Below are 11,551 nucleotides of genomic sequence, written 5' to 3'. Positions count from 1 at the left end.
GGGGCGTCAAGAGGCATACTTCCTCCCTTTTCTCTCCCTGGATTCAGTCATCAAAGATTGCGAATAGAGAGGGTCTTCTCCGGAGCCAGATCCCAATTGCACTTGGCTTAATCCTGGAAGGTTCTGTTTTTAAGAAGTAGAAAGGGCCAAGGGATAATGCGAAACAGAGGCAGAAAGTGGGAGAGAGACCAGAGACCTATTCTGTGGAGGAGACTGAGCGAGCTGGAGGGTCCCTGAGCGACAGAAGGGGTGGGGGTGGAGTGCAGGTCCAAAGCAGTCAAGGAAATGCATGCAAAACCAAAACCAAAAGTCCCCTTCCTCCACTGACCTACAGTGACAGAGAGAATAGGAGGGGAAAACGGAGGCGCCCCAATGGGTGATGGAGATGGAGAAATGCTGAAATCGGAAAACGGAGACTGGGAGAAAAGACAAAGCTTGGAGAAGTCTCAGTATGACAGAGGAAAGGGGGACCAGAAGGCAGGAGAGGGTTCCAAGAAGCCAGCTGTTTCCCAGAGGCCAAGTCAGAGTGGACCAGCCGCAGGGGATGCAACCACACCAAAGCCTCCCAAAGTGACCTTCCTCACTTCCCCAGACCAGGCAACGTCCCCGCCACCACCTCATTACGCCCCTTCCCCTGGCTCGGCTGCTACACGGCTCTGTTCCACCCTTGACAGTCTCCATGCATCCACCTGTCGGCCGGTTTTCTTGAGAGAGGCCTCTCAGGTCAAGTCCCGGGTCCCTGCGCGCACCTCGGCGCTGGACGATGCTGCCACCTGGCGGCCCGACTCTGACCGCCTGAGTCCTTCCAGGAATCCCACCTGGCAAGCTCATCCAGGCTGAGAGGGCTATCGGCTCCTTGACCACAGTGAACAAACAAGTCCTTAGCCTCGGCTTCCTCGTTAAGTCTTTAGCCTCGTTTTTTTTTTTTTTTTTTTTTTTTTAATCAGGAAGGAAATGTACCAGCAACTTCCCACAAAGTTGCAAAGGGGCGGGGACACTAATGCCCCAGTACTGTGGGGATGCTGGGCTAGGGTTTTCCTTTTCCAGCCCAGCGCCTTTCCTCCCTTCTTGGGCAAAGCACAAAGGAATGGCACCATTCATATGACACCCCACCCCCCTTACTGTCTCTCTTGGTCCTTGGCCTGTCTTTCTGAAATCTCTGCCTTCCTCCCTTTTCATGCCTCTCTCATCTCTGGGCAGGTACAGCACCCCTTCTTTCATGTGAGGTACAGGGGTGAGGGTGGGGGTAACTAGGCATAATTCAGCAGTCTTGAGCTGATCTCTCAAATTTTCCATTTTAAAGATATTTTTATTCCAGGCGGTGGTGGTGCACATCTTTAATCCCAGCACTGGGAGGCAGAGGCAGGTGGAGTTCTGAGTTCAAGGTCAGCCCAGTCTACAGAGCAGTTCCAGGACAGCCAGGATTATACAGAATTAAAAAAAAAAAAAAAAAAAAACACCTGCCAGCTGGTGGTGACCCATACCTTTAATCCCAGCACTCAGAGGCAGACACAGGCAGATCTCTGTGAGTTTGAGGCCAGCCTGGTTTACAGAGTGAATTCCAGGGCAGCCAAGGCTATACAGAGAAACCCAAAACCCTGTCTCAAAAAAACAAAATTCAGCTGGGCGGTGGTGGTGCACGCCTTTAATCCCAGCACTCGGGAGGCAGAGCCAGGAGGATCTTTGTGAGTTCGAGGCCAGCCTGGTCTACAGAGCAAGATCCAGGAAAGGCACAAAACTACACAGAGAAACCCTGTCTCGAAAAACCAAAAAACAAACAAACAAACAAAAAAAACAAAACAACAAAATTCAGGTTTTCAGGCTTGGCAGTAAGCGCCTTTACCCACTGAGTCATCTGCTGGCCCTGCTGGGTTTTTGTTGTTGTTTAAGATTTATTTATTTCATTTTATGTGTGTGAGTATTTTATTGCATATGTGTACGTGCACCATGTGCATGCCATGTGGCCTCCGAGTTCAGAAGTGGGTGTCATCTCCTAGAACTATAGCTTCAGATGCTTGTGAGCCAACCCAGGTCCAAGAACCCGAGTCATCTCCCCAGACCACTCCCCACCTTGTTCTTTACTTTTTTTCTTCTCTCTCCTCTCTCTCTCTCTCTCTCTCTCTCTCTCTCTCTCTCTCTCTCTCTCTCTCTCTCTCTCTCTCTCTCTGTTTTGTTTTTGTTTTGAGACAGGGTTTCTCTGTAGCCCTGGCTGTCCTGGATCTCACTTTGTAGACCAAGCTGGCCTTGAACTCACAGAGATCCACCTACCTCTGCCTCTCCAGTGCTGGGATTAAAGGTGTGTGCTACCACCACCCGGCTTTTTTATTTTATTTATTACTACCACTACTAGTAATTCTGGCTGTCCGGGATCTCATTAAGTAGACCATACTGGCTTTGAACTCACTGAGATTTTCTGCGTGTTGGGATTAAAGGTTGGTGTCACCACGCCCTGCCCTAACTACTTAAATGCAGCCCAGAAGAGGGATTCCCAGAGTGCTCCGCAACAAGGTTGTTAAATCAACCTCTCCCACCTCCCAATTCCTCAGACTCAGGCAAGCTCAGCTCCTCTCCACTTCTGTTCCCTGAGCTTGGGCTAGAAGCCCGACTCAGGTGTGTTAACTCCGCCCCCGTTCCGAGGCTGGGCCCCATAGGTGGAGGGAAGTTGGAAAGGTCGTGCCCAGTCGCTCCTTCCTTACACACGGAAGTTCAGTGGCCCGCTTGCCAGGATGCCGGGCGCCTGGGTCCCAGGTTTCGCGCTCACCTTGCTCTTCAGCCTGCTCTCCAGTTCCCAACCAGTAAGCGCCAATGCGGTAAGTAAAACTTCTTTTGGAGGACCGCATGGGGCAGAGGCTTGCTTCCGAGCCGGTCCCGCCTTACCTTGTCAGGAATTCCTCGTAACCACTGGCAATTAGCAACTTCCTTTCTGTTTTGTTTGGAGAAAGTGGAGGGAGGAGGGAGGCTCTGGGAAACCAGGGCCCCTAGGCTTGGCCCTGTTGTGCTGTTAGTGAGATTTGGCTCCACTCACAGCCCTGAATGGGAACCTTGACCCCCGATTTTGTCATGGCTTGTCTTATTTAGTTTCTTCTCTGTGTAAGTTTGAGGAACCTGAGGTCTTGCCTGTCTGGGCTAGGCGTTCCCTGTACCTCCGTGGCTGGTGACCTTGGGGGAGTTTATCGGCCCTCTCTGGGACTTCTCTTGTGTACTAGGGAGGAGGAGGCCCTTCTAACTTCTTTGATTAGTTCCAGTTTGCCCTCGGAGTAGACCTGGCTGCCCGGCCCCGGGCTGGGTGGCCTCTGTCTTGTGACCTAGGGAGGCAGGGTTTGAGCGCTGCCCTGTGCTCTTTCTTGTTCCTCGAATTCCAAACTCGAAGTGTCTTGGCTTGGCAGATTCCTGCAAACAGAAGTGGTCAGAGCATAAGCCTTTTAAATGTACAGTCTTGGTTGAGAATCTGTTGGGGGACAGGGGTGAAGTCCCAAGGCTGCTCCTCAGAACAGTTCACTGGCTGTTTGGAGTTGAAGTTCTCTGTCCAAGGCCATGCATGAACCCTGTTTCAAGGCCCTCTTTCCACTCTTGGACCCCAGCATCCTTTGTTGACCCCTTCCTGCAGCTCCAAGTATAGGCATTGTCAGCCTCCCCAATCAGAGCTAATAAATCCAGGTTACCATCCCACTCCATGCTCCCTAAAACCCGGGCTCCTAACCATCCCAGATCAGACCACCACCCCCTGCTTAAGATGGGAAGGGAATAATCCTGGCCCAGTTTATGAACCCTGCCATTAAAGCATTACTTTTAAAATTCCTTTGCAGGGGATATCATGATGTAGATTAGGCTGACCTTGAAGTCCACAAAGATCTGCCCCTGCTACTTCAGCCCTGGAAGTAAAAGTGGGCTGGAATTAAAGGCAGGTGCGACCCCTGCTACCACTCCTTAAATGTAATACGGGAGCCCGCTGGTGATGGTGGCTCACGCCTTTAAACCCAGCACTCAGGACACAGAGGCAGGCGGATCTCTGAGGCCAGTTTACCTCTACAGAGCAAAGTCCAGGACATCTGGGGCTATACCGAGAAACCGTACAACAAAAATGCAGTACAGGGCTGGGTGGTGGCGCACGCCTTTAATCCCAGCACTGGGAGGCAGAGCCAGGCGGATCTTTGTGAGTTCAAGGCCAGCCTGGTCTACAGACTGGGATCCAGGACAGGCACCAAAACTACACAGAGAAACTCTGGGGGATGGGAGTGTCGGGGGGGATGTGTCAGTGATATTTGGAAGAGCAGGGGGTGTGACTGAGTTCCTGGGTCCCTTGCTGTGTCTTTACCTTCCTGTACCTCTCTTCCCTTCAGAATAGTGCTACTAGCTGGGCGGTGGCAGCGCACGCCTTTAATCTCAGCACTTAAGAGGCAGAGGCAGGTGGATTTCTGTGAGTTCAAGGCCAGCCTGGGCTACAGAGCTAGTTCTAGGACAGGCTCCAAGGTACGCAGAGAAACTCTGTCTCAAGAGAAAAAAAAAGGAGCAATGCTACTGTGAGCATGGAGAGAAAGACTGATTCCCAGCTGTGGCCATCACTGGTCCTCTTGTCTTTACTCAGCAAATGAAATTCTATTGTAATGATCTTTAGCAAAGCCAAAAGCTGGCTTCCTGTTTTTGTTGAGACAGGGTCTGGCCTGGCTGCCCTAGAAATTGCTATGTAGGCAAAGCTGGCCTCCACTAACAGATATACCTGCTGGTGTGCCGGGATTAAAGGCAAAGACCACTACACCAGGCAATGGGTGTAATTTTAAGTGAGGTGGCCAGAGAGAGAGATGCCTTGGGGACACCTAGGAGAAGAGAGTCCTAGTCCTGAGCTTAGTCACAGTACTGCTATCAACAGGGTGGGAACTCTCATGTGGAGACCCAATACCCAGCAGGGATCTGAGGCTGAATGGGGCTTGAGTGTGTTTAGGGAACTCCTAGAGATGCCTCTACCTGGGACATGGGGTGCAGAGGGAGAGGAGCTTAGGTTGATTTCTGGAGGTTCTGGAGCCTCTAAAGCTTCACTAAGGGTGGCTTCCTGGGCCAGTCCCCAACTGTGGGTGTGTCAGGGGAAATCACCCGGAGCCAGGTTATAGTAGTCCACACCTTTAATCTGTCTGGAGGCAGTTAACAGGCAGATCTCTCAATTCCAGGCTAGCCAGGGCTACATAGTGAGACCCTGCCTGTCTCGATTCAAAAGGGGTGAAAATAGGAGGCACAGTAGTACATGCCTTTAATCCCAGCTCTAGGGAGGCAGAGGCAGGCTCCAACCGTTGATCCTGCACTTGGAGCTGGAGGAAGGGAAGAGGCAGAGTCTGAGACGACACTGTCCTGGATGTCTGAAGCAATGTCTGAGACCAGCCTCTGATTCTTCTTTTTTTGGTTTTTCGAGACAGGGTTTCTCCGTGTAGCTTTGCGCCTTTCCTGGAACTCACTTGGTAGCCCAGACTGGCCTCGAACTCACAGAGATCCGCCTGCCCCTGCCTCCCGAGTGCTGGGATTAAAGGTGTGCGCCACCACCGCCCAGCTGATTCCCCTTTTTGAGACAGGGTCTCTTGTATCCCAGTCTGGCCTCAAACTGGCTATATAGCCTCGAATGATTCTCCTGCCTTCTCTTGGGTTCTGGTACCATTATTCCTGGTTCATGCACACTTGATCCATTGCCATTGTTAGAAACTGAACACAATGTCTAGTGTATGCTGGGCAAGCACTCTAAGACCTGCGACCCAACTCTCGGTTTTTGAACTCTGACCTCTGCATGTTTTTCCCCCCACAGGTTGTATTCAAATGTGGCTCCATGTAAGTATGGGTTTTTTTTTTGTTTTGTTTTGTTTTGTTTTTACTATAATTGTCAGTCAAGGCTGGGAGGTGGGGGGAAGCAGTGTGTGCTCAAACAATGCCCCAGGATAAGGAAATAGACCACTCCTCACTCATCCTACTTTTGCTGAGGCCATACCCCCCCTCCCATCAACCACCCAACCTTGGGAGGGAGCTGCAGGCCTGGGGAAGGTCCGTAGCTGCTGTTAACCCCCAACCTTTCTTACCTGGAGGGTAAGTCGAATGAGCGAAGCCACACTCGAACCCCATGCCTGCCCTGTAAGGTTACTGTTGTGATCATTCTGCCTGAGGAACAGTGGCCATGTTGAACCCCAAACTCGGGTCTCAAGTCCAGGCCTCAGTTCCTCCCAGGAAACCCAGGATGGATCTGTACCCCACACCCACTAAGGGTGGCTTGTAACCTGAGGGTATATGTGTCTGGGGAAGCAAGGACCCTTTGGTCTGACACTTTGGTGACGTCAGTCTCCCCCATCCCTGTCTGACTTGACCAGAAACTGCACCAGAGGATTTAGATGCTGTGCCAGTGGATGCTGCCCAAAGATAAATGTATGGGATTCTTCAAATGATACCTTCAGGTAAGGCCAGGGTCAGAGCCCTTCTGGGCACCGTTCACAGAGGGCTGGGTCCACCGGAAATAGGATGGGGGTGGATGATGGGGGAGATCCGGCGAGGGAGAGGGGTCTAGGCACTCACAGAGATATCACCCTCTCCCCAGGATCTTGTTCATCCTCTTCATGGTGATGATACCTCTCTTGTGCATCTGCGGCTTTGTGAGGCGCTTCTGTCCCAAGTGCAGAGAACCAGAGCAGAACCGCAGACCGAGTCGTCAGATACCTCCAGAGCCACCTTCCATTGCCCCCCTAGAGACGATCTGGGTCACCACCTTGGATCCCCCACCACCCTATAGTCAGGTGGGTCTTTCTGTCCCAATCTTAACTTGTGTCATAGCTGGCTGTCGAATTGGTTGAAGTAACAGAATGGGGGGGCTCCCAATCCACCTTGTCACTCCTTACCCAGCCCAAAGCAAACCAAGTACCCTTTTCTTCCTGCAGGTTGTTCAGAAGCCAGTTCCCACAGAACCACCTCCTCCCTACAGCCTCAGGCCTGAGGAACCTGCGGACCCAATGAGAGGCACTTTGAGCCAGGCCCTTTGAGTTACCTCATCCACAAACTTCTTGGATCAAGCCCAGGACTTTGGAGACTCTTCTGGAATGACTCCACTCATCCCATCATGACCTTGATCCTTTGATTTAATTTATTGTTTTTCTACCCCTGTGCCTCGCCAACTACCTTTTGTCTGAGCTGAACTGGATCCATAGTCTCTGTCATAACTCCCAAGCTCAAGACTGTTGAGGGTGCCTGCGGTGGGATGCAGAGCTTGACTGAACAGCTTGCTCTGCCGTCCCACAGAAGCACTTCTGTGCCTGGAGGAGATTGAAGACTGAACTGCATGGACTCTGATACACCTTCGAACAATACCTGCACAGACCGGACCCCACTGTCCTCCACAGCCATACACAAAACACGTGCACTTGCTAGAGTTTCACCGACTGGCCTCTGGCTCTGGCTGCGAAGTGGTGATGGAGATGAGTTCAGAGGCCAAGCGTCAGTCAAATCCTTCCACACGGTGACTGTGTTGACCACCTCCCTGGGAGGAGTGTGCATCCAAGCTGTGAATAGATGCTTTGACCTTAAGTTCCCTGGGGCCTGTGACTACTAAAGAAATGGACCAGAATGCTCCCTGGATCCTTTTCTCCTCTCTGCTTTCTGGGTGAACTGGACTTGATATGCATGGGACTCTTAGGGGAGACCAGAAAAGAGACTTCTAGAAGGTAGGGTGGGAAGGAAGCCTCAGAGGCAGGTGTGGTTAGACATCTGTAGAGTGAGGCTTACAGAATGCTTCCTTCCAGATTCCTCTCCAGGAATCTCCTGAGGAAGAGGAGTTGCAGACCCCACCCTGCTCTTCCTGCTGAGTCTGGGTCCCCACCTACAGTTAACCCCTAAGGGGAAGAATTCAGTCCTGTGGCTGAGGAGCTGAACAGAGCTCAGTCAGTCCCTGCGAGGCCTGGGCACTGCTTGGGGCTCCCGCTCGCCCTCAGGTGGGGTGATGAAGTCAGGCAGATTCCTGGTGCCAGTGCTTTGGGGCTGGCAGCAGTGCTAGGTACCTCCACCTCATCCTGGTCTTTGCTGTGCAGGGTTGCTAGGTACCACCTCCACCTCATCCTGGTCTTTGCTGTGTGCTGCAGGGGATTCAAGGCCAGCCTTCCTTTTCAGAGACTAGAGAAGTCCTACAGCTGGACTTTGACCTGCAGGAGGAGGTCACCTGCCTGTCACTAAAGATAGTATAGGGCTTTTAATTTCTCTACAGCAACAGTGGTGTGGCCTGAAGAGAGTGGCCATCCCAAAGCTCAGTGCCTGAAATAACTTACTTTAATTTTTATGTATCTGTGAGGGCATTGGATCCCCTGGAACTGAAGTTACAGGTGGTTGTGAGCTGCCATGTGGGTGCTGGGCATTGAACCCATGTCCTCTGGAACAGCAGCCAATGCTCTCTCCAGCCCCCTGGAATGACTTCTATTGCCATTTCAGTTACTACTGTTGGTGGGAGAGGAAGAGATGTCATCTTTTCAGAGGCCATCTTGCGCTGTCCACTCATGCCGCCAGTGTTTATAAAGCTACTCTACTACGCCTGGCCTGGTGTCCAGGATGAGATCAGGTGCAATTCTCCAGACAAGTCTGCAGAGAGGCTTACCCACTAAATCTCTCATGGTGCACTGGGCTGGGTGAGGGGTGACGATGGTCCACCTCCATTGACCTATGGAAGCTTGTTCTGTAAGGCATGCATACCGCCTATCCTGTAAGCTTGAAGGATCTGCCGTGCTGATCTACATCATGTCTGTCTTTTACTGTTGGGAGAAAAGGGAAGTTCAAAGCAGCTTTGGTTTGTAAAATAAACTCCGCCGTTACATTTTAAATGTTAAATGTGTGTGTTTCTACATATCTTTGAAGAGCTAGAAGAGACAGGTGCTGTAGTATAGTCCTATAGTCTCAGCTGTATCAGAATCTGAGGCAGGAGGATTAAAGCTAGCCTGGGTGACTTAGTTGCGATCTTATCTCAATTTAAAAGGGGGGAAGAGGAGCTGGCGGTGTAACTCAGTGGTAAAGAACTTGCCTAGCATTTGCAAGACCCTGAGTTAAGTCCCAGTTCCTGCCCCAGCAATTCCAGAAGGATATGAGCTGCTCGGCAGAGCTGCTGGGAGCAGTGTGCAGGTGGCTAGGTGTGGGGAGGATGTTTTTCTCTTCTAGACAAGTTTCTCTGTGTATCCCTGGCTATCCTGGAACTCCTGTAGAACAGGCTGGTCTTAAGCTGGGCGGTGGTAGCGCACACCTTTAATCCCAGCACTGGGAGGCAGAAGCAGGCCAAAAGAGCTCTGTGAGTTCAAGGCCAGCCTGGTCTACAGAGTGAGTTCCAGGAAAGGCTAAAGCTACACAGAGAAACCCTGTCTCAACAAAAAAGAACAGGCTGACCTTGAAGTCACAGAGATCCACCTACCTCTGCCCCCCAAGTGCTGAGATTAAAGGTGTCCACCCACCACCTGGTTTAAGATTTTATTTTTAGCCGGGTGGTGGCGGCACACGCCTTTAATCCCAGTACTGGAGGCAGAGCCAGGCGGATCTCTGAGTTCAAGGCCAGCCTGGGCTACCCAGTGAGCTCCAGGAAAAAAGATTTTATTTTTAATCTATATTAGTGTTTTGCCTGCATGTGTATCTGCATCAGTGTGCATGCAGTGCCCTTTCAGGACCCTAGGGCCAGAGGGGGCATCAGATCCCCTGGAACTCGGGTTCCAGACAGTTACAGCCAGAGTATAGGTGCTGGAGGTTGATCCCGAGTCCTAGAAGAGCTGCCAGTACTCCAAATGCTGAACCATCTCTCCAGCCCAAAGTTTCTATTTTGTGTGCTTTAGCATTGCTTGAGTTTTTTCCAATGAACAAGCCTTGCTTTTGTAGATTTGAGAGATGTGTTCACAGGAATTTGTTTATAGGCAGATGTAGGAATTTCTGAAGGGCTGGGGATATAGCTCAGTGTCATTGTTTGTCTAACATGTACAATGCCTTGGGTTCAACCATTAGCACTGGGAAAAAATACTAGGTGAAATTTGATCAATGACAGTTGGTATCATTTTCAGCCCTGTTATGAACACTGTAAGAAGACTGTAGCAAAATGTTTTCCTGTGTCCCACCCTGTCCACAGCTGCTCAGACCCAAGTAAACACACAGAGGCTTATATTAATTAAAACTGCTTGGCCATTAGCTCAGGCTTTCCACTGACTAGCTCTTACATTTAAACTCAGCCCATTTCCGTTAATCTATATGTCTCCACGTGTCCGTGGCTTTACCTGTGTGCCATTACATGCTGCTCCCTGGACAGCAGGAGGGCGGCTCCTGACTCAGCCTTTCTTTTCCCAGAATTCTCTTTTCTGTTTATCCTGCCTATACTTCCTGCCTGGCTACTGGCCAATCAGCTTTTTATTTATCAACCAATCAGAGCAACACATTCACAGCGTACACAGCATAAGACTGACAGGTGGGCACACATGACATGTAAATGACCCTGAGGATATAACAAGCAACAGACATGCAAAGACCTGGATATCTGTGGACATAAGAACATTTGAAGCCCATGTGCTCAGCCTCTGGGACTCAACGGGCTCTGGGTATAGACTGGGTGAGAAGCAGCCAGCTCCAGCCTGGCTAGCTGGGGGCTGGATGAGCAGTTTGCCAACGAGTGAGAATTCACCCCTCATGGAGATGTAGCAGCTCAAACTCATGAATGAATGATGAGAGATAGTGGGTGAATGAGGGAGGAAGTCTGTGAGGGGAATGAATGAGATCTGCCTCCAAGTGTTTGTACAGAAACACACAGCTTGGTTAGCACCTAGAAGCTCTTTGGATCTCCTTGATAGGAGTTCCCTGAGGATGCTGGGGGGTGGGGGGAGGATGGGACACACACAGTGGGGAGCTAAGGGAGCATGCTCCTGGGACAGGGGGAGAGGGAAGTGCAGGTGCTGGACAAGGGAAGGAGGGATGACAGCATTGCCATCATCAAACTCACCAGAGCTGAGATTCAGGGCTTACAGCTGCATCCAGCGTCACCAGGTCTCAGCCTTCCCATCTGCACAAGAGAGATGAGCCCCTTCCCAAGTCTTTGGTGAAATACCCCTCCCCCCTCTCTCCCTCTCCCTTCCTTCCTTCTTTTCTCCCTTCCCTCCCCTCTCATCCCTCCCCCCTCCTCCTCTTCTTTTTGGTTTTTTTGAGACAAGGTTTCTCTGTGTAGCCCTGTCTGTCCTGGAACTGCTTGCTCTGTAGACCAGGCTGTCCCCTAACTCAGAGATCCATCTGCCTCTGCCTTGAAGTGCTGGGATCAAAGGCATGCGGCACCACATCAAACTAGGATATACCTTTCTGGCTCTGTTTTGTGAAGGGCTGGGTGGGAAGATGTGACTGTCTGCTTAAACCCTTTTCTTAAAGCCTTTTCTGTTTCCTGCCGTGAGTTAGGTCAACTTGACACAAGCCAGAGTCCTCAGAGAGGAGGGGGCCTCAGGAGAAAACGCCTCCAGAACATCTGGCTATCAGCAAGCCTGTAGGGCATTTTCTTAATTAGCGATTGATGTGGGAGGAGGGCCCAGCCCATTGTGGGTGCCAC

The 11,551-nt window shown here is 51.1% G+C and overlaps 1 protein-coding gene across 1 annotated transcript; it reads left to right on the top strand.

Moving 5' to 3' along the window:
* Positions 1-2,640: 2,640 nt before the first annotated feature.
* On the top strand, positions 2,641-8,829 carry Tmem92 (transmembrane protein 92). Its single transcript, XM_006972055.4, has 5 exons — positions 2,641-2,810; positions 5,786-5,808; positions 6,339-6,422; positions 6,563-6,758; positions 6,900-8,829. The coding sequence occupies exons 1-5, from the start codon at positions 2,727-2,729 to the stop codon at positions 6,999-7,001; spliced, it is 489 nt and encodes a 162-aa protein (XP_006972117.1). The 5' UTR covers positions 2,641-2,726; the 3' UTR covers positions 7,002-8,829.
* Positions 8,830-11,551: the final 2,722 nt, after the last annotated feature.

The sequence above is a fragment of the Peromyscus maniculatus genome, chromosome 8, assembly GCF_049852395.1.
Source record: "Peromyscus maniculatus bairdii isolate BWxNUB_F1_BW_parent chromosome 8, HU_Pman_BW_mat_3.1, whole genome shotgun sequence".
In the NCBI taxonomy this organism is placed as follows: Eukaryota; Metazoa; Chordata; class Mammalia; order Rodentia; family Cricetidae; genus Peromyscus; species Peromyscus maniculatus.
Note: the sequence above shows the minus strand (reverse complement) of the source record. Positions and strands in the feature narration are given on the sequence as shown.

Excerpts from the sequence above, each read along its gene's own strand:
- Tmem92 (XM_006972055.4), top strand. The coding sequence starts at position 2,727 with ATGCCGGGCGCCTGGGTCCCAGGTTTCGCGCTCACCTTGCTCTTCAGC. Across the intron at positions 5,809-6,338 it reads GTATTCAAATGTGGCTCCAT|AAACTGCACCAGAGGATTTA; the intron begins GTAAGTATGGGT and ends TGACTTGACCAG. Across the intron at positions 6,759-6,899 it reads CCCCACCACCCTATAGTCAG|GTTGTTCAGAAGCCAGTTCC; the intron begins GTGGGTCTTTCT and ends TTCTTCCTGCAG.